The sequence below is a fragment of the Myotis nattereri genome, assembly GCF_964212035.1.
Source record: "Myotis nattereri genome assembly, chromosome: 3".
In the NCBI taxonomy this organism is placed as follows: domain Eukaryota; kingdom Metazoa; phylum Chordata; class Mammalia; order Chiroptera; family Vespertilionidae; genus Myotis; species Myotis nattereri.
The window spans coordinates 201,536,599-201,556,829 of NC_138077.1; the positions used below are offsets into that span (position 1 = coordinate 201,536,599).

At 46.2% G+C, this 20,231-nt stretch overlaps 1 protein-coding gene across 13 annotated transcripts in view; it reads right to left on the reverse strand.

Moving 5' to 3' along the window:
* Window positions 1-2,535, reverse strand: part of SRRM1 (serine and arginine repetitive matrix 1) — a 40,803-nt gene extending 38,268 nt beyond the window's left edge. For 8 of the 13 annotated variants that reach the window (XM_081087237.1, XM_081087233.1, XM_081087236.1 and 5 more), the window contains exon 1: window positions 1,606-2,535. In XM_081087237.1, the coding sequence (XP_080943363.1) occupies window positions 1,606-1,626 (21 nt within the window). In that variant the 5' untranslated portion in view covers window positions 1,627-2,535. The remainder of the gene's footprint in view (window positions 1-1,605) is intronic. The other 5 variants (XM_081087229.1, XM_081087230.1, XM_081087228.1 and 2 more) reach the window with 1 other exon arrangement.
* Window positions 2,536-20,231: the final 17,696 nt, after the last annotated feature.

The following is a 20,231-nucleotide window of genomic DNA, read 5'->3' on the forward strand; positions in this document are numbered from 1 at the left end:
AATATTACATTTGGACCACAGGAAATATTGAGCAGTATTTACTACGTCAACACGTTGACAGCTAAATGTGTTCACCAGCAGTGTGAAAATGTGATAAGCTCTCAACTGAATCATTACATAAACATAGTATTGTTTGCATAATTTAAGAACAGTCAAATAACTGGCAGCTTTAAGTCCAATGCATAGAATAATATTGCAACTTAAAAACCCCACATATTTTTTATTGATTCCAGAGAGGAAGGGGGAGGTGGAGAGAGAGAGACGTCAATGACAGAATCATCGATCAGCTGCCTCCTGTATGCCCCGCATGGGGGGATCGAGCCCGCAACACGGGCATGTGCCCCGGCCGCGAACCCAACCGTGCCCTCCTGGTTCATAGGTCGATGCTCAACCACTGAGCCATGCGGGCCGGGCAATAGTGCAACTTTTGTTTAAAAAACAAAAAACAAGCTGGCACATTAAAAGCCAATTACAGAATTTCAACGCCGGCTTTGGAGCATCAAAAGGTCTCTTTCTTAATGAAGTTCCAGCCTTGCCCCTCTTCCAACTTTCCCTTTAAAACACAAGAAGGGGAAAGAGCCGACCCACATGACACAAAGTACAGACTGTGTCTCAGACCCAACCCATCGCCTCACGGGCCGCTCTGCCCCCAAACAGCCTGCAGGCCCTCACCCTGGCGGAGCCCCTTCCCACCCACCCGGACCTCCACGGGGCGTGCACTTCCGACGGGAGCGGAGGACGGGGACAAACCGGCTCCAGCACGAGCCTGGAAGTCGGAGCCCTGAGGACCGACTACCGGGAGGTCATCTTCCCCACCCGCAGGGCGTGGGGCCCGGGAGGACCCCGCTAAGGGGAACCCTTTCCGAGGACCTCCAGAGCGAAACCAACCCGGGGAGGGAGCGAGCGGGAAGGAGACCCGCCCCGCGCCCTCGCGCCCCTCCACACGCGCGCCTACTTTGTTGTTGTCCCCTGGGCCTCGGGAGTCTCCGGTTCAGACATTCTAACGGCACGTTATCTTTGGTTCCCCTCCCCGAAGGGATAGCAAGTTGGGCGGGGGCTCCCGCGAACTCCGACCCGGCGCTTTCGAGAAGGGTAAGGGAAGGGGGTGGGGGCGCCCGCTTCCCCCATTGAAGACGCTCAGCGCGGCTCCCCGTCCTCTCGAACACGCTCTCCTGGGGCGATACCCCAAAACGCGCCTCTCCGGGATCCGCCGCCGCCAGTCACCTCGGGGCTTCCCTCCGGCCTCCCCCTGGGAACTTCCTCCTCGCGGCTCCGCTAGGCCCCAGAACCTGGCGGCGCGCAAGGATTAGCCTGCAGGCCCCGCCAGGTAGGCAGGCGGACGGCGAGGTACCGTTCGGGCCAATTACCGCCGCCATTTTCCGGCGACCGTCGCGGCCGCGTAGGGGGGACGATCCCGAAGGAGGAGACTGCGCAGGGGCGCACCGGTCTCCGCCGCAAGGAAGGGGGTACCCTCCGCTGGCACCGAGGACCTTCAGAATCTTCGATGCCTCCCCTCCGTGGCCACCCCGCCCCGAATTTAGGCCTCTTGGCGGGCCTTCGCGGTAAGGCCCTCAGCTCACCACAGATCCCCGCGCTTCTACTTACGCGGAAGAATCCCGCGTCCATCTTGCTGCCTCGCTCGGAGATCGCTCCCTATCCCAAGATGCACCGCGCCGCCGCGACGGAGGGCGGGACCGACTGGGAGAGCGGAGCGCCGGGACGCAAAGCGCGCCGCTCCACTCGCCCCTCCAGTGCACACGAGGCCGCGCTTGCTCAGTGCGGGGAGCTCCCGCCTAAGGTGCGCACGCGCGCAGGGGGCGGGCGGCTGCCGGGCTCCGCGGCTCCCCAGCAGCCAATCGGGGATGAGAGCCTCGCGACCGCAACCAATGGGAGCAAGAGAAAGTCCCCGCCCTACAAATCCTTTTGTGGCGCGTGATCAGCCGTGTTCGCGCAGTGTGACTTGACTCCTCCTCCGACCCGTAGCGTGGGAGGCCTCCTGCCCGGGGGTTCCAGGGAGCAACTGAAGAGAAAGGCTGTTACCTCAGAGTGACGCTAGGAAGAGGCGGCGCGTTCGCAGAAGAGGAGCCTGCGGCGGCCTCTGTCGTGACAAAAGTTGTCATTGTACCGTTTTTACGAGTTTACCCGATTTTAAGGTCGGCTCCAAAAAAGTAGTCGAGCTCTGTAGTCCAGTGAAACCTGCGTTCCGACCCAGTTCCAGGGGCTTTCCCCTGTCTCCACACAACTCTGGTTTTCTGGGAGAAGCTGGAAACGTCCTTTAGATGAATTTCGGTTTTGATTTCCGGGCAGGAAGTTGGCGAGCGCCGTGGCCCTCGGGCGGCGAGTTGGGCCGGGCATCCCGGTCGGCCGGCTGGCCCGGTTCGGCCTCCTCCGGGCCCCGCTCTGGCCGCTCTGGCTGCGAGGGCCTGAGGCCTTGGGCGCATTTTGCCAGAATTCCACCCAGCGCTTTTTTTCCCCGGGGAAAGCACGTGTCCCTTCTCTGGCCATCTTTTTTTAAGGGTCACACCCCTCACCCTCCCACACAAACGCTCGGCTCCCTTTCCTGCCTGGTCCTCGCTGCACGTCACACACCTGGAACCAGCCGCCTGCTGACGGCTCCCACCCCCTCCAGCCCCGACTTCCTCCCGAACTCCGCCGCCGCACAGGCACCGTCCCGCTCGGTGTCCCACTGGAGAGGTGGTGGCCCCAACACCCCGAGCAGAAGCTGGACCCCGGTTCCCCCCCGCCCCGCACCCCGCCCGCTCCTCCCAGCCTTTCCTGCCTCGCAGGATGGCGGTCTCTCTCCTTTTCTTTGGGACACAGCCTTGGTGTCATTCTTGCCTCGTCCTGCTCTTTAGATCCCACTGCCGAACCACTCAGAAACCACGCTGCTGTTCAGGGCACTGTCTCCTGCCGGCACTGGCCTCCATCTGTTCTGTTGTTTTGTTTTGTTTTGTTCTTAAATATGTTTCTATTGATTTTGAGAGAGAGAGGGGAAAGGAGAGGGAGAGAGAAACCTCAGATGATGGAGAAACATGGACCAGCTGCCTCCCTGCTGGGAATCAAACCTGAAACCTGGGCCTGGGCCCTGGTCAGGAATGGAACCCGAGGCCTCCTGGTGCCTGGGGCCACCCCTGCTGGGGCCACCCCTATTCCTAATGCCGCGCTCAGAGCGGCCCGTCAGAAAACCTTCCACATGTCACTCTTGAGCTCAGAACCCCCTGATCGCGCCTCACTTTCTCAGCTGAAGTCAGATAGGACCGGGTGCACCCCTTCCCGCACGTCTTTGACTTCACCCCCCAGTGCCCTGACACGATTCCCTGAGCTTCCTAACCTGCTCCTTCCTCTAAACCTTCGTGCCGGCCATGACTTCTGCCTGGAATGCTCTACCCCTAGGTATCTGCTTGGCAAACGTCGAGTTTTTACTCCGATGTCGCCGCCTCAGCGAGGCCTACCCTGGCTGCCCGGTTGGAAGGTGCTCACATCGGCTCTATACCCCCGATGCCTCTTAATCTACTCTCTTTGCCGTAGCATTATCGCCTAATGTGCGTTTACCTATTTTTGTTTGTGTGCTTACCTGTTTTTAATGTCTGTTTACTGTCTGTTCTCCACCTACCACGTAAGCTCCCTAAAGGCAGGGCCTTTTGTCGTCTTTGTTCTCTGATGTGTCCCTAGCGCCTGGAAGAGGGTCTGGTGCACCGCACAGGCCCCATAGAATGTGCTGACTGAATGGAAACTTTGTCAGCGGGTCAGGGCTGGGGAAGCCCCTTGGCCAGATGGAGTGGTGAAATCGCCGATCCCCACATCTCCCTGTTCCCTGCGGCTCTGCTCCATCTTTCTGTCGTGTCCTTCCTTCGCTCTGTGTTCGTTTGCTGCCAATGCCGTACGTGCCGGTTTTCCTTGCTGGTTCGATAGTTGACTTTTCTGTTTTCCCTTGACAGAGGTGATTGTTCTCTCTTGGTTTCAACTACTATTTCATGTCCCAAACCTGTCTATCTAAAGCATAGGTCTGCCCCAGAGCTGTATTTTAACTTCCTGCTGACACTCACTTGGATGCCCTCCTGAAGGCACCTGAAACAACATGTCCCCAGACCAGTGTAACTTTCTCCAGTTGCCTCAACCCTGTTTCTCAATAAATGAGCCCACCTTTCTCCCTGTCCTTATTCTTTTCTCCTCCTCAAAATTTACAGCCACCAAATCTTGCCTTTTTTGCCTCTCTTAATACTTGATACTTTGTAAATATGTCAACTTCCTTCTAGCCCTATTACCTCTAATCTAGGCAAAATAGATTATTGTCTGAGTCAATGCAACAACCTCTAAACCATTTTCCCAGAAAGGGTAGCTGTCTCCACCCTATGTCCAGAGTGATTATCTAAGATAATCCTGATCCTTTCACTTCCCCGTTTTAAATCCTTCAGTTTAAATTCCCCATTGTCATTCAGAGGAAGCCCAAACTGGTGCAGCCATTATGGAAAACTATGGAGTTTTCTCAAAATAGAACTGCCATTTGACCCAGTGATCCCACTTCTAGGAATATAGCCTAAGAATCCCGAAACACCAATTAGAATATATGCACCCCTATGTTCATAGCAGTGCTATTTACAATAGTTAAGGTCTAGAAACAGCCTAGTAGATGAGTGGATAAAAAAAATGTGGTGTGTTTACACAAGGGAATACTATGTAACTGTGAAAAAGAAGAAATCTCTTACCCCCTTTATATTTTTTTTATTGACTTCAGAGAGGATAAGAGAGGGAGAGAGAGATTAATGAGAATCATCGATTGGCTGCCTCCTGCCCACTCCACACCAGGGGTTGAGCCCACAACCCCAGGCATGTGCCCTGACCAGGAATTGAACCGTGACCTCCTGGTTCATAGGTCAACCCTCAACTACTGAGCCATGCTGGCTGGACTCTTACCCTTTGAGACAGCATGGAGAAACTTGGAGAGTATTATGCTAAGCGAAATAAGCCAGTCAGAGAAAGACAAGCATCACCTTATCTCACTCATATGTGGAATCTAATGAACAAAATAGATTCAGAGACATAGAAGCATGGAATAGACTGACCAATCTTAGAGGAAAGGGGGTGGGGCAGGGAGAGATGAACTAAGTTTATATGCATATATGCATAACCATGCACACAGACAATAGTGCAGTGAAGGTGGGGGTGGGGGTGGGGGGGACCTGGAAGGGGTGTGCAGGGCGAAGAGGATCAATGGGAAAAAAGAGGGACATACGTAATATTTGTCAACAATAAAGATTTAGCCCTAGCTGGTTTGGCTCAGTGGATAGAGCATCAGCCTGCAGACCAAAGGGTCCTGGGTTCGATTCTGATCAAGGGCACATGCCCAGATTGGGGGCTCAATCCCCAGTAGGGGGCATGCAGGAGGATGCCGATCAATGATTCTCTGTCATCACTGATGTTTCTATATCTCTTTCCCTCTGAAATCAATAAAAATACATTAAAAAATAAAGATTTAAAAAAATTTGTTGAATAAATGTATGAGTAAGAGTTTAAGGCTCAGTCACCAAAGGCAATCCTACCAGTGAGTGAGTCTATTCTTTGAAGTGTTATAACCACTGATTCTATCAAGAAGAGTCCACATTGGGGGGCAGGAAAAGCCTGTTGCTTCTCCTCGCCTCCCCCCTTCCCCCCCAAAAAAAAGAAGAGTCCACATTGAAAAATCTGCTGAGGCAGCTTTTCCCCTGCTGAAAATCACCCCTACTGAAAATAGAACATCCCATAGGCAGGTACAGTTTTTGTAATTTTCTCATCACTTTCAGATTTTGCTATCATCTCCACTTTTGATTCTATCATTTGCCTCATCCTTTTAGCTCTTCTTTGTGCTTCCTAGGTAAAATGTAACCCCCAAACTCCAGTCTCTTCCCTGCCCCTTCTGAGGAGATGGAAGCCCGAGGAGGACCTGCAGGAAACAGTGCAATCACCTCATCTGGGTCTTTATGTCTTTAATGTAGTGAGAAAGTGAATCAGGAGATTCACTGCTTTTTAAGAGTCATTTCTAATATTTCTTGTTCCCAAGTTGAGTAAAAGGCTACTACTCCTAATTTTTTTCTTGCCCTAATTGATTGATGGATTGATTTCACTCATTCAATTATTCACATTAGCACTTATGTGACAGTGATAATCTAAAATGTATTTATTGCCCTAGCCGATTTGGCTCAGTGGATAGAGCGTCAGCTTTCAGACCAAAGGGTCGCAGGTTTGATTCCAATCAAGGGGCACATGCCTGGGTTGCAGACTTGATCCCCAATAGGGGGTGTGCAGAAGGCAGCCAATCAATAATTCTCTCTTATCATTGATGTTTCTCTCCCTCTTCCTTCCTCTCTGAAATCAATAAAAATATGTTTAAAAAATAATAAAATAAGATGTACAGTGGGGCCTTGACTTATGAGTTTAATTCATTCCGAGACCGAGCTCGTTAAGGAGCTCGTTAACTCAAATTACTCTGTCAACTCAATGCAAAAAATCTGCGAGAGAAAGCTGGTATCTCAAAAAACTCGTTAGTCGGGACACTCGTAAGTCAAGGCCCCACTGTATTTATCATGCATTTATTGTAGTTTGATGCATACCACCATGTCCCTCTTCTGCTCCTAGCCCTCCCTTGACTTCTCATTTTACCCAGAGTAAAAACCCAAGGCCTGTCTGTAGCCAACTTCTGGCTCTAGGTGATCTGTTCATCAATCCCCAACATCTCTGACCTCATCTCCAACTTTCCTCCCTGTCATTCACTCTACTCCAGCCACACTGGCCTTGCTATCAGGAACTCCAATGCCTGCAACTTTCTTACCTCTAGTAGCCACCTGGCTCCCTCCCTCTCTTCAGTTCTTTTTTAAAAAAATATTTTTCTAAAATATATATATTTATTTTTTTTCTATTAATTTCAGAGAGGAAGGAAGAGGGAGAGAGAGCTAGAAACATCAATGATGAGAGATCAATCATTGGTCAGCTGCCTCCTGCTTGCACCTCCATGGGGATCAAGCTGGCAACCTAGGTATGCGCCCTATGACCGGAATCGAAGCCAGGACCCTTCAGTCTGCAGGCCAGCCCTTTATTCACTGAACCAAACTGGCTAGGGTGCTTCCTTCAGTTCTTTAAGCAAATGGTATCATCTCGGTGAAGTCTTTCTGGCCACCCTATCTAAAATTGTAAGCCCTGTATGCCCAACTTGTAGTCCTGGCTTTATTTTTCTTCCTGAAGCTTGCCACCAGCTAACATACTGTACGTGAAGTTTCTTATTTAGTATCTATCTCCCCTCACTAGGATGTAACCTCAAAGAAGAAAGGAATTTTTGTCTGTTTGGTTCACTGTTGTATTCTCAGAGTCTAGAACAGCTCCTGCTATAAAGGAATGCAGAACCATTTGTTGGATGAGTGGATAAATTAGTAATCACTCTAGGTTGGCATCAGGACATCCATTCATCTTCCAGCCACCTTTCCCAAAGCCAGGGGCTTTGGAGTCTCTGTTGCATAAAGTAAGAGTTTAACTTTCAGAGAGCCATTATATAAAGATCTGCGGACTCCTTGAGGCACCATTCCCCACTTTTAAAATATTAATTAAATTGATTCTGGTGACATTGGTCAACGTGAACATACAGATTTCAGGTGTGGGTTTCTATGTTACAGCATCTGTATATTGCACCATGTGCTCACCACCCAAAGTAAAATCTTCTCCTGCCACCTCATATTAGTACCCCTTTTCCCCATATCCCCTTCCCTCTGGCACTCACCATATTGCTGTTCGTGTTCGAGTTTCAGTTTTATATCCCACATATGAGTGAAATCATACAGGTCTTAGCTTTTTCTGACTGGCTTATTTCACTTAATGTTCTCAAGATCCATCCAAGTTGTTGCAAATGGCACTATTTAATCCTTTCTTATGGCTAAGTAGCATTCCATTGTGTATACCATTCCCCTTAATAGAACATTTTTCAAGAAAACTGCCTTATCTGCAGAGAGACTATTAAGATCTCGTCAAAAAGAAAGATAACAAACCAAATGTAGCTTTATCTACATTTAACCCTTGGTGAATGGGAAGCTCTTCTAGCCAGGATATATTTCTTTATCATGCATTTATTATAGTTTGATGCATAGCACTACTGAAATAAGTGTTTCCTAGTTTAAAAAAAAAAAAAGAGAGAAAGAAAAATCTGCTGAGGCAGATAAGCCTGCTCCCTGCAGGTGCAGTGGAGAGCGACTTGGCTGTGAAGGGTGCCTGCAGACACCATGTCCTGCTCACTGTGACGCGGTGCAGATCAAAATAGGTCTTAAAGCCCAGAAGCGATCCCCAGTGAACTACTGGTGGCTCTTTGCTGGGTCTGATCTTTAAGTCCTCAAACTCTGAGCTTCTGTGAGAGGCACACAACCTTGGTGTTGAGCCTCTAGGTCAGTGGTTCTCAACCTTCTGGCCCTTTAAATACAGTTCCTCATGGTGTGACCCAACCATAAAATTATTTTCGTTGCTAGTTCATAACTGTAATGTTGCTACTGTTATGAATCGTAATGTAAATATCTGATATGCAGGATGGTCTTAGGCGACCCCTGTGAAAGGGTCATTCGACCGCCAAAGGGGTCGCGATCCACAGGTTGAGAACCGCTGCTCTAGGCCATGGGTGGGGAACCTGTATTCTGCCAAGGGCCATGTGGATATTTATAACATCGTTTTGGGGCCATACAACATTATCAACTTAAAAATTAGCCCACTCTATTTGGTCAAACATTTCATTAGCTCACCTCTAATGCTTGGCAGGACCAGAGCAAATGGTTCTGAGGGCCTTACATGACCCACAGGCCGGATGTTTCCCAACCCTGCAGGCTAGGCACAGACTCAAAGGTTTCTTCATTTCGCCAACCACTTGTCCTCATTGCTTGTTGATTGCTGGTGATGGTATACGGGTTTCACCTGTTGCCTACTCCCTGTGTCCTTCAGAATCACCCCTACTGAAAATGTAACATCCCATAGGCAGGTATGGTTTTTGTAATTTTCTCATCACTTTTAGGTTTTTGCTATCATCTCCACTTTTTTTTTTTTTTTTTACCTGTAAAGAATTTTTGTGAGTTTATTTGAGCCAAACTGTCGACATATGCCAGGAAGCAGAACCTCAATGAACTGAGATAGTGCTCCCTCATCTCCAATTTTGAGTCTATCATTTGCCTCATCCTTTTAGCTCTTCTTTTGTGCTTCCTAGGTAAAATGTAATTAACAACCTTTGTAAAATACCTAAAAAACTAAAGCACAAATTTCCCAAACAAGCTATGGAATAAAATAGTCCAATACTTAAGAAAAAGCTGATTCAGTTTGCTCTGCAAGGTGTCTTTGAGCATATCAGAGAGTATCTTCATTATCTATTGCTTAATAACAAATTACATCTGCCTGGCTGGTGTGGCTCAGTGTTTGAGTGTAGACCCCTGAACCAGGAGGTCACCAGTTCGATTCTTGGTTAGGGCATATGGCCAAGTTTCAGGCTCAATCCCCAGTGGGGGGCATGCAGGAGGCAGCTGATTGATGTTTCTCTCTCATCAATGTTTCTATCTTTCTCCCTTCCTTTCTCTCTAAAATCAATAAAAACATGTTTTTTAAAAAACACTCCAGCCGAAACCGGTTTGGCTCAGTGGATAGAGCGTCAGCCTGTGGACTGAAGGGTCCCAGGTTCGATTCCGGTCAAGGGCATGTACCTGGGTTGTGGGCACATCCCCAGTAGGAGATGTGCAGGAGGCAGCTAATCGATGTTTCTCTCTCATCGATGTTTCTAACTCTCTATCTCTCTCCCTTCCTCTCTGTAAAAAAATCAATAAAATATATTTAAAAATAAATAAATAAATAAAATAAAAAACACTCCAAAAGTTAGCAACTTAAAACAATAAAAATTTGTTATCCCGCCGAAACCGGTTTGGCTCAGTGGATAGAGCGTCGGCCTGCAGACTGAAGGGTCCCGGGTTTGATTCCGGTCAAGGGCATGTACCTGGGTTGCGGGCATATCCCCAGTAGGAGATGTGCAGGAGGCAGCTGATCGATGTTTCTCTCTCATCGATGTTTCTATCTATCTCTCTCCCTTCCTCTCTGTAAAAAAAAAAAATCAATAAAATATATATATAAAAAAAATTTGTTATCCCGTACCACTTCTGTGCAATAAGAATCTAGAGTGGCTTATTTGGGTGGTTCTGATTCAGCGTCTCTCAAGAGAATGTAGTCAAGACGTTGGCCTAGACTGCAGTCAACTGCAAATGGGAGATCTGTTCCGGAGAGGCTCACTCACATGGCTATTGGCAAGCGGCTTCAGCTCCTTGTCTTGCTGACCTCTCCGTAGGTTCTGCTTGGGTGTCATCATGACATGGCATCTGGCCTCCTCCAGACCAAACGATCCAAAAGAGAGCAAGACAGAAGCCACAGTGTCTTTTATGACCCGACCTCAGAAGTCAGGCACCATAGTTTCCACACTATCCTATTGGTTCCACAGGTTAGCCCTCTTCAATGTCAGAGGCGATGGCGCAAGTGCTTGAACAGCTGAGGACCATTGGGGGCCGTCTTGGAGGCTGCCTACCACAGTATTTGTAATTGAAAGCGTGTAAGTATAGGAGCTTGAGTGCTTCCAGATTTAGGAGGGACTGTATTCTTTCTCTCCCCTCAGGGCCTTTGCACATATTTTCTCTCCTTGGTCTGGAACTACTGTTTCCTCCCTCCGAGCTCTTCCTTTGCCCATTCCACCTTGCCTCTCTACCCTTAACCCTTTAACTGGCCAGCTCTGATTCTTCCTTTAGGACTGAGTGTAGATGTGACCTCTTCCAGGAAACCTTTCTGGTTAGTGGGACTCAGTATTGGCCATCTGATTATCTTATTGGTTGTCATTGGGTCCCAAAAACCTGAGGCCCTGACCTCCCAAAACAGGAACCCCATATTCCACTTATACTTTCATAGTGTATTTTTCACTGTATTCTAATCATATATAGATTAGATCCTGTCCCCTTATATAATCCTAATCCCTGTCCCCCACAAGAAAGATTCTTCAAAGATAGGGACTATGTATTTCTCCTCTATTTATACTCAGTATCCAAACCAGAGTTTGGCAGATGGGTTCCAAGTAGATGTGCAGAAAATACACATTTTGGCCAAATTCACAATACTTCCGTGTTAAAAACAATATTCTGCCAAAGCTGAAGATTTCCATCATAGAATAAACTTTTGGGATACAGGAATAAACTTTTATTAAGAACATATGAAATTTTAATAACAGGCATGAGTATAACTACAATTATATTATTAAATGTTTTAGTAGTCGCCCTAGCAGGTTTGGCTCAGTGGATAGAGCATTGGCCTGTGGACTGAAGGGTCCCAGGTTTAATTCTGGTTAAGGGCACATGCCCAGGTTGTGGGCTCAATTCCCAGTAGGGGGCGTGCAAGAGGTAGCCGATCAATGACTCTCATCATTGATCTTTCCATTTCTCTCCCTCTCCCTTCCTCTCTAAAATCAATAAAAAAATTTTTTTAAAAGTTTTAGTAGTCAGTTTAAGTCTGGCATTATAGTACAGGAATAATTGTTTCTCGGCATTAGGGAAGATTCCTAAGGCCAGAATCTTCTGTTTTAGATTCTGAAGATAGTTTGTGTTCCTTTACTGGTTTCCCCTGGTAAACCGCTGAGGGTTTCCACACTAACCATTTTTTCACATTTTTAATAATAAATAAATGCTTTATGATTCCTAAATTCCTCATAACTTTTTTCTATATTTATTCCATTGTTGATTATAATTTCAGGATACTTTTATTTACTATCTTAGTATTCTATAAATAATCAGATTCACTATGAAATTAACTATATAAAGGCCAGAAATCTCTTGGCAATAAAGTAATATAAAAAATTAGTTGAGCCAAAACCGGTTTGGCTCAGTGGATAGAGCGTCAGCCTGCGGACTGAAAGGTCCCAGGTTCGATTCCGGTCAAGGGCATGTACCTGGGTTGCGGGCACATCCCCGGTGGGGGATGAGCAGGAGGTGGCTGATCGATGTTTCTCTCTCATCGATGTTTCTGACTATCTCTCTCCCTTCCTCTCTGTAAAAAATCAATAAAATATATTTTTAAAAAAATTAGTTGAATGTATTATTAATGCATCAATCTGTCAAACTATAAGGAGATTTCTGGCTGTTTTTGTATTTATAAATATCAAATATATAAGACAATTTGCAATCTGGGATGTTCTGGATCTCAGACTTTCCTATTCTAATAATACATCACTAGATGGCGCTCTACCCTCTGCATACCTCTTTGGCCAGGACTTATTACTGTACTAGAAATAAGTAAACCATCACTAATTGCTTATAGCCAATCATATATAGCAAAAGTGTCACACCACCCCTGGGGAAGCCATTGACAAAATGAGAGCCTCCCCCTTTTAAAAATACTACAGAGTATAAGAAGGCTGAGCTTTCTTTTTTAAAAAAAAAATATTTTTATTGATTTCAGAGCGGAAGAGAGAGATAGAAACATTAATGATGAGAGAGAATCATTGATCGGCTACCTCCTGCCCACCCCACACTGGGGATTGAGCCTGCAACCTGGGTATGTGCCCTGACTGGGAATCAAACTTGAGAAATCAGACAGAGGCCGAAAACCAGGACTACAGGCTTTATTAGAGGAGAAGCACCTGCCGGGCTGTCTCGCAAGGGGAGGACAGCAGCACGTGCAGGGGTGGGCACGCCTTTTGAGGGGTGGAATGGGAAGGGGTGGGGGGCTTAGTGTACTCGGCGCACACTGATTGGTGGCTTACTGCATTGTCCGTATAGGACAGGGGCTTAGGGTATTTGGCAGGTGTGGATTGGTGGTCCAATGTATAGTCCATATAAGGCACATGGTTAGTCGCTCAGGTATTTCTGGGCTGCAGGTCACATCATACTCTGCCCACCAGTTGGGGGAAGGGAGGATCTATCAAAACTGTGACCTTCTGGCTCATAGACCAACGCTCAAGCACTGAGCCATGCTGGCTGGACAGAAGGCTGAGCTTTCATAGTTCCATGACGGCTCCACAGCAGATGTGCCTGTCATTCCCCCACTCTCCTAAAACCCAGGCAGCATCTGGAGAAAGAGTGAAGCGCTTCCATACCTAACAGGCAACTAATGGACCATCACAGGCATCCCCTTAGAGGTCAAGATACTGTGGCCTTTAACCCCATCCCAAAAAAGTATGTGTAAAGGGAACATACATTAATAGGAATGTTAGTCTGGAATAGGTAGATTAGGTATTTTATATTGGATAGAGTTTTATTGGGTTAAATAATCCTATAATTAATATAAATGTTTAAATATATATTTAAAAAATGAAAAACACTAACGTTGATAAATGAAATAAAACAAAGAAATATAAGAGAAAACAAAAAAGCAAAGTAAAATAATATATAAATGTTTTTTAAAGGCTACCTCCAGTCTGTTCCATTTCTTATGTTGAAGCCATCAGGTTGATGTGTACATCTTAGACACTCTGTAGCTTTGATACCCAGAAATTGTCAGTTTTTCCTAAAGGCTGACTTTTAATTTCCCCTGAATATTTAAGATACTCTCAAATGTAGTATTTATGTCAAGCCCTTGCCCATAACCTCACACATATACCTGCGAGGTTCTTCCTGCTTTACCCCAAGTTCCTCAAGAAGGGGAGTCTGCAAGCCAGATTTTTAAAATGCAGATTCTTACCCCCCCCCCCCGAATCCCGCGCAAACCCCCCCCCCCCCCCAGAATTCTGATCTCTGCAGAATGCAGGAATCTGCAATTTCAATAAGAAGCCCCAGGAAATTCTAATAGGGAACCTCACCCTTGGAAATGCTGTTTTGATTTATCACTAAGACCTGAGAAATGATTCCTAAGGCCATAATCTTCTGCTTTAGATTCTGAAGACAGTTCGTGTTCCTTTACTGGTTTCCCCTGGTGAACCTTTGCAGACCTCCACAATGAAAGGCCAGTGTTTATCACGTCCTCCAGAGGCTCCTTCTCCATATAGTACACCTGCCTCCGCCTGCTTCCTCTTCTAAGAGTTGACTGCCAAGCTGAGCCATCAAAGACCCCTCTCTCAAACCTTGGAGTTAAGGATGGGGGCCTTGCCCAATCCGGTTTGGCTCAGTGGATAGAGCGTCAACCTGAGGACTGAAGGGTCTTGGGTTTGATTCCAGTCAAGGGCACATGCCCAGGTTGCGGGCTCGATCTCCAGTGGGGGGCGTGCAGGAAGCAGCCAATCAATGATTCTCTCTCATCATTGATGTTTCTCTCACTCCCTCTCCCTTTCTCTCTGAAATCAATAAAAATATATTTAAAAAAAAAAGAATGGGGGCCTTGCCCTCGAGCCCGAAACCCGGTCATGTACCCTGACCAGGAATCAAACCAGCACCCCCCTCAGTGCATGGGATGATGCCCAACCAACTGACCTTCACAGGCCAGGCTTCTTTCTTTCTTTCTCTTTTAAAGATGTCTCTGGGGTGATTTTCAAATATATATATTGATTTCAGAGAGGGAAGGAGAGGGAAAGAGAGATGGAAACATCAGTGATGAGAGAGAATCATCGATCGGCTGTCTCCTGTACACCCCCCTACTGGGGCTCGAGCCCTCTGTGCCCTTGACTGGAATAGAACCCGGGACCCTTCAGTCCACAGGCCGACTCTCTGTTCACTGAACCAAAGTAGCTAGGGCTGGGATGATTTTTTAAAATTGATTTTAGAGAGAGAGGAAGGGAGGGAGAGAGAGAGAAACATCAATTTGTTGTTCCACTTATTTATGCATTCACTTGTTGATTCTTGTATGTGCCCTGACCAGGTATCAAACCCAAAACCTTGGCATATTGGGAGGATGCTCTAGCCAACGGTGCTCTACCCAGCCAGGGCTCCTAAAATTTTCTGTCTTCAGCCATTATGTACACCTTCTCCTGTAGATCATAATGTAGGTCATTAACATATGTATCAATGTTATCTTAAATTCTTTGCTAATCCCAATGTTTACGTCACTTGCAGGCCTCTTTCTATGAACTGATCTTTCTCTTCATTACAGGTCACAGTTTCTTGTTTTGTTGAGGTCTAATAATTTTATTATACCTTGGACATTGTATATGATATGTCATAGAAACTGGACCCTGTTCTCTTCCTCTGAAGAATGTCGAGTTTTATTCTTCTTGTGCCCTCCATCCATTTCTATGAGCCCTTCCCACATTCCATTCTGTCTACCCACACTGTTCCCAAGCCTTCCAGACAGCACTTCTAAAGAATTTTACTGTGAAGAAAAGCAGAGAGGTAGGCAGTGCCTGAAGGGGGCTGTGTGGTCAATAAAAAGGTTTTGTTTGTTTGTTTGTTTTTAATATGAGACAAGTTACAGAAATTAAATAGAGTGTGTCTAGTGGAGAAGAAAATTAGGAGTGGGGAATCCAGGGTGAAGTGGAAAAAATCATTTAGCAGACGGGGTCTATATGGTCAAAGATGAAGTGTGCCATGAATTGAAGAGACGGAGAGCTGCTGGGGGCAACAACCAACACCCTCTTCTCCCCTCCCCTTCCTTATGAGGCAGAGCAAACTGCCCCGTTCACAGGTTCCTCCATTCAAGGTTGTGGATACTCATACCTTAGTGTTTTTTCTCTTTTACTCCCAAGTGCCTCCCAAGGCAAGAACTGGAGAGCTGGAAATAATGAATAAGTTGGTTGTTATGTTTCTCTGAGATCAACGAAGGCGTTGCAGCATTCTTTAAGAGCACCAGGGGGCCCACGTAAAATTTATTCAAAGACTGAGTGTGAGCCAGGAAGGGACCCGCTCTGCTACTACCTGGCTGTAATTGGACAGAGGGTTTCAAATCACTAGAGGCTTGAAGGTCAGTCTGTTTTCTACCTGCTTCTCCAAAATGTGGGCAGACAGTCAGAGTCTGGGGCAGTGGTATCTGCTGAGCCACAGCAGCCTGCTTCTTTGCCAGGAAAGTTTTTGTGCAGGGCATGGGTGTCCTGGGACAAAGGGCTACAGAGCGGAGACAATGCCCCTGCTGTGTGGCCCCAGCCAGTGGGCCCGAGACGATTCCTGGAGACATTTTTGTTGGGTTACTGCACACCCACAAATAGCTGCTTGAAAAGGGAAAAGAACAAAACTTGACAACTAGAGGGTTATTTAGAAAAAGCATTTTAAAACTAACAGATACACAGATACGCCTGTTCCCTCTTGCAATAGACTCTGAATTGTTCTCCTAGCCTCCGGTCTCTCCCACACCAACCCATTCTGCATGTTGTTGCAGGATAGCCCTCCTTAAAGCACAGGTTTCATCTTGTTGCAATGTTCAAGTACCTTCAATGGCTCCCTGTTGCCCTTAAAATAGCCAAGCAGGCCCTCACCGGTTTGGCTCAGTGGATAGAGAGTCGGCCTGCGGACTGAAGGGTTCCAGGTTCGATTCCGGTCAAGGGCATGTACCTTGGTTGCGGGCACATCCCCAGTAGGAGGTGTGCAGGAGGCAGCTGATCGATGTTTCTCTCTCATTGATGTTTCTATCTCTGTATCCCTCTCCTTTCCTCTCTGTAAAAAAATCAAAAAAATATATTTAAAATAGCCAAGCAGCCCGGCCGGCGTGGCTCAGTAGTTTAGTATTGACCTATGAACCAGAAGGTCAGGGTTTGGTTCCCAGTCAGGGCACAAGTCCGGGATGCGGGCTTGACCCCCAGTGTGGGGCATGTAAAGGCAGTCGATCAATGATTCTCATTATTGATGTTTCTATCTCTCTCTCCTCTCCCTTCCTCTCTGAAATCAATAAAAATATATATTAAATAAAAATAAAATAGCCAAGCATTGAAGATCCTTCATAGTGGAGCTTCTCTTCTCTTCCCACCCCATCTGCCACTGCTCCCTGGGACATCTGCTGAGCTGAATCTCTCTCCAGCAGGGCTCTCTTCGTTATCTCTCTTCCTCTGCTCCCACTCTTCCCTGAATCACTTCTACTCAATTTTTATCAATCTTAGTTTATTTTTTAAAACATATTTTATTGATTTTTTTACAGAGAGGAAGGGAGAGAGATAGAGAGTTAGAACCATCAATCAGCTGCCTCCTGCACACCCCCTACTGGGGATGTGCCCACAACCAAGGTACATGCCCTTGACTGGAATCGAACCTGGGACCTTTCAGTCCGCAGGTTGACACCCTATTCACTGAACCAAACTCTCTTAGTTTAGATGTTATTTCTTTTGGGGGCCTTCTTTCCTACCCACCAACATCTGGGCTGAGCTAGGTGCCCCAGCAAGAGGCTTACACGATACCCTGATTTTCCTATTTAAAAAATATGGTTGTTTAATTGTTTCTCTTTCCTGCTACACAACAAATTCTGTGAGATCAGGAAGAAGACAAAGATGTCTGTTCCTACCACTTCTATTCAAAATAGTACTGGAAGGTCTAGCTAGGGTAATTAGGCAAATTTAAAGGAAAAACTAGCTGAGACCGGTTTGGCTCAGTGGATAGAGCGTCGGCCTGCGGATTGAGGGGTCCCGGGTTCGATTCCGGTCAAGGGCATGTGCCTGGGTTGCGGGCACATCCCCGGTGGGAGATGTGCAGGAGGCGGCTGATCGATGTTTCTCTCTCATCGATGTTTCTGACTCTCTGTCTCTCTCCCTTCCTCTCTGTAAAAAATCAATAAAATATATTAAAAAAAAAAAAAAAGGAAAAGCTAATCTCTATTTATAGATGGCACACAAGAAGCAACCAATGAATGCATGAATCGGTGGAGCAACAGATTGATGCTTCTCTTTTCCTCTAAAACCAATGGATAAAATAAAATAAAAAAGACTTCACAGAAAAAAACCTTAGAGCTAATAAACAATTCAGCAAAGTTGTAGGTTGCAAAATCAATATGTAAAAATCACTAACAAGAAATGCATAGAAAAATAAAAGTAAAACCACAACAAAAATCACTAGCAATGAACAACTTAAAAGGCTTACTACTAGCATGATGGCAATACTCCCAAAATGACCTACAGGTTCAATGCAATCCCTATCAAACTCTCAGCTGCTTCTTTTTTGGCGAAAATTGACAAGCTAATCCTAAAATTCATGTGGAGATGTAAGGGACCCAGAATAGCTAAAATATTTTACAAAGGAAAAATAAAAAAGATGGTGGACTGAATAGAGTTGGAGGACTTATGCTTCCAGATTTCAAAACTTACTCCATATCAAGACGGTGTGGTATTAGCATAAGAACAGAACTATAGATTAATGAAATAGACTTCAGAGTCCAGAAATAAGTCCTTATATTTATGCAAGGACTTATTTGATAAGGATACCAAGAAAATTCAATTCAATTTAGCACTACTAACTAAGACTGAATTTACACATATGCCTGGCACAGTGTAGGCGCTTAGTTAATGATAAACATCATTATTGGTTATTTTGGTTCCATTCTAATGTCTCTTATACTTCCCTGGGTCCCCAAACTTTGGCATCTTGGCACCTCTGGTGGTTAACAGCAGGCCTTCAAATGGTACGGCTTTTGTAATATTTAATCAAGGTAACACATTTCCAAACTCCCAGAAGGGCTGCTGATGGCGACCCGCCTTTTCCATCATTCTTTTCAAGTGAGGACGAGGTGTTTGAAAAGGCTCGGGCTTTCCCTCAGGACACTATTCACATGGTCAGGAAAAGGAAGTGTTTAGGAAAGGTCTTTGCCAGCTCTAAAATTCATTGAAATCAACTCAACAAACATTTGATTTAACATTTTTTATTTTTGGACATTGTCCTTTAAGCATGTAATATCTTTTATTGATTCAGTGGCCAACTAAGGCAGCATCTGCTCAGTTAGGAAAGGCACCTGTCAGAAACAAAATGCACAAATGTACTGCGAGGTCCCTGTCACAGGAGACCGCTGAGCTCCCGAGAGCAGGGACTGTGATTTCATGGGTTTAGTAGCACCTCAACTTGCACACAGGAGCCCTTACAGGACTTTTATCAGTTAAAACAAAACACTCAAACCCTTTTATTTCCTCCCCCTCACTTCTCTACTTCTCTTCTTTCCTCCACTTCCAAGCTTTCATTTAGCAAAAGAAACAGATACTAGAAGATAGCTCCTCGAGTAATTCCAGGACCGGGCTACTGTGGGCGAAAGAGTCTGGTTTTAGAGCTGGAATATTAAAAAAAAAAAAAATTGTTTTTAAAGCAGAATACATTTAGGTAACATATCTATTTGGAGCTTGAGTCCTTAAAGAAATGGCTTTGCCCTGGTTCCACACCTTGCTCCCTGGGCCTAAGTGGGGAGTGGAGAGGGGAGGAGAGGGAGACGGGGATGAAGCAGGAATCGTTAGAGCCCTGGTGGGTATAGAAAGGGCTCCTCTCGCTACAATCAGGGAAGCTCAAAGGTGGTTACCAACTGGCTTTGCCCCCACTTTCGCTTTCGGTTTGGAGGCCAGACCCCTGACCTCCACTCGGACACACGGACAAGTCTGCCCTCTTGTTCAGTCCACAAAGGAGTCCATGTTCTTTGAGCCGGGATGCTGGAGAAGAGTGTGATACAACAAAAAGATGGACCTTGGAGCCAAAGAGACCTGGGTTTGAGTCTTTGCAACTTACTGGCTGTGTGACTTCGGACAAGTGCTTTTTCTCTTGGAGTGTGAGATTCTCATCTGCCAAGGGGAGAAAGAATACGCCCCGAGGTTATTGGGAAAAATAAATCCTATAAGGTAACGCCTATGAAAGCACCCTGCAACGTGCCTGGTACGCGGTGGGTATTTAAACACAGTACAGAGAAAAGGTGTCTGGGGAGGAAGAATTTGCCAGTATTTCTCCAGACGTATTTAAGTGAGCATTTTTATAGTGGGGTGGCCTGAGCGGATGACCCAGCTGTCACTCCTCTCACCTCCCTAGTCCTCAATTTCTCCTCAAAAGGGATTCTAATCCCATGAGGGAGAGAGTCCTAGAATTGAAGTTAAATGTCAGAGTGCGTCACTTTCTGTGACAGAATAAGGATTGATGACCTTGTTTTCAAGATGCCTTCCATTCCAAGATGCACAATTGATTTTAAAAACAGGAGAGAGAGAGAGATGAGAGAGAGAGAGAGAGAGAGAGAGAGAGAGAGAGAGAGAGAGAGAAGAGAAGAACAACTACATTAGGGACCCATCAATTTTAAGACACATTCTGAGTTCATAATCATTAAAATGTAAAAAAATGTTTTGCAATTGAAGAAATATGTAACAGCAGCGCCACCGGCTCCCACTCATTTAGCATTTGCTGGTGCCAAGGCACTATCAG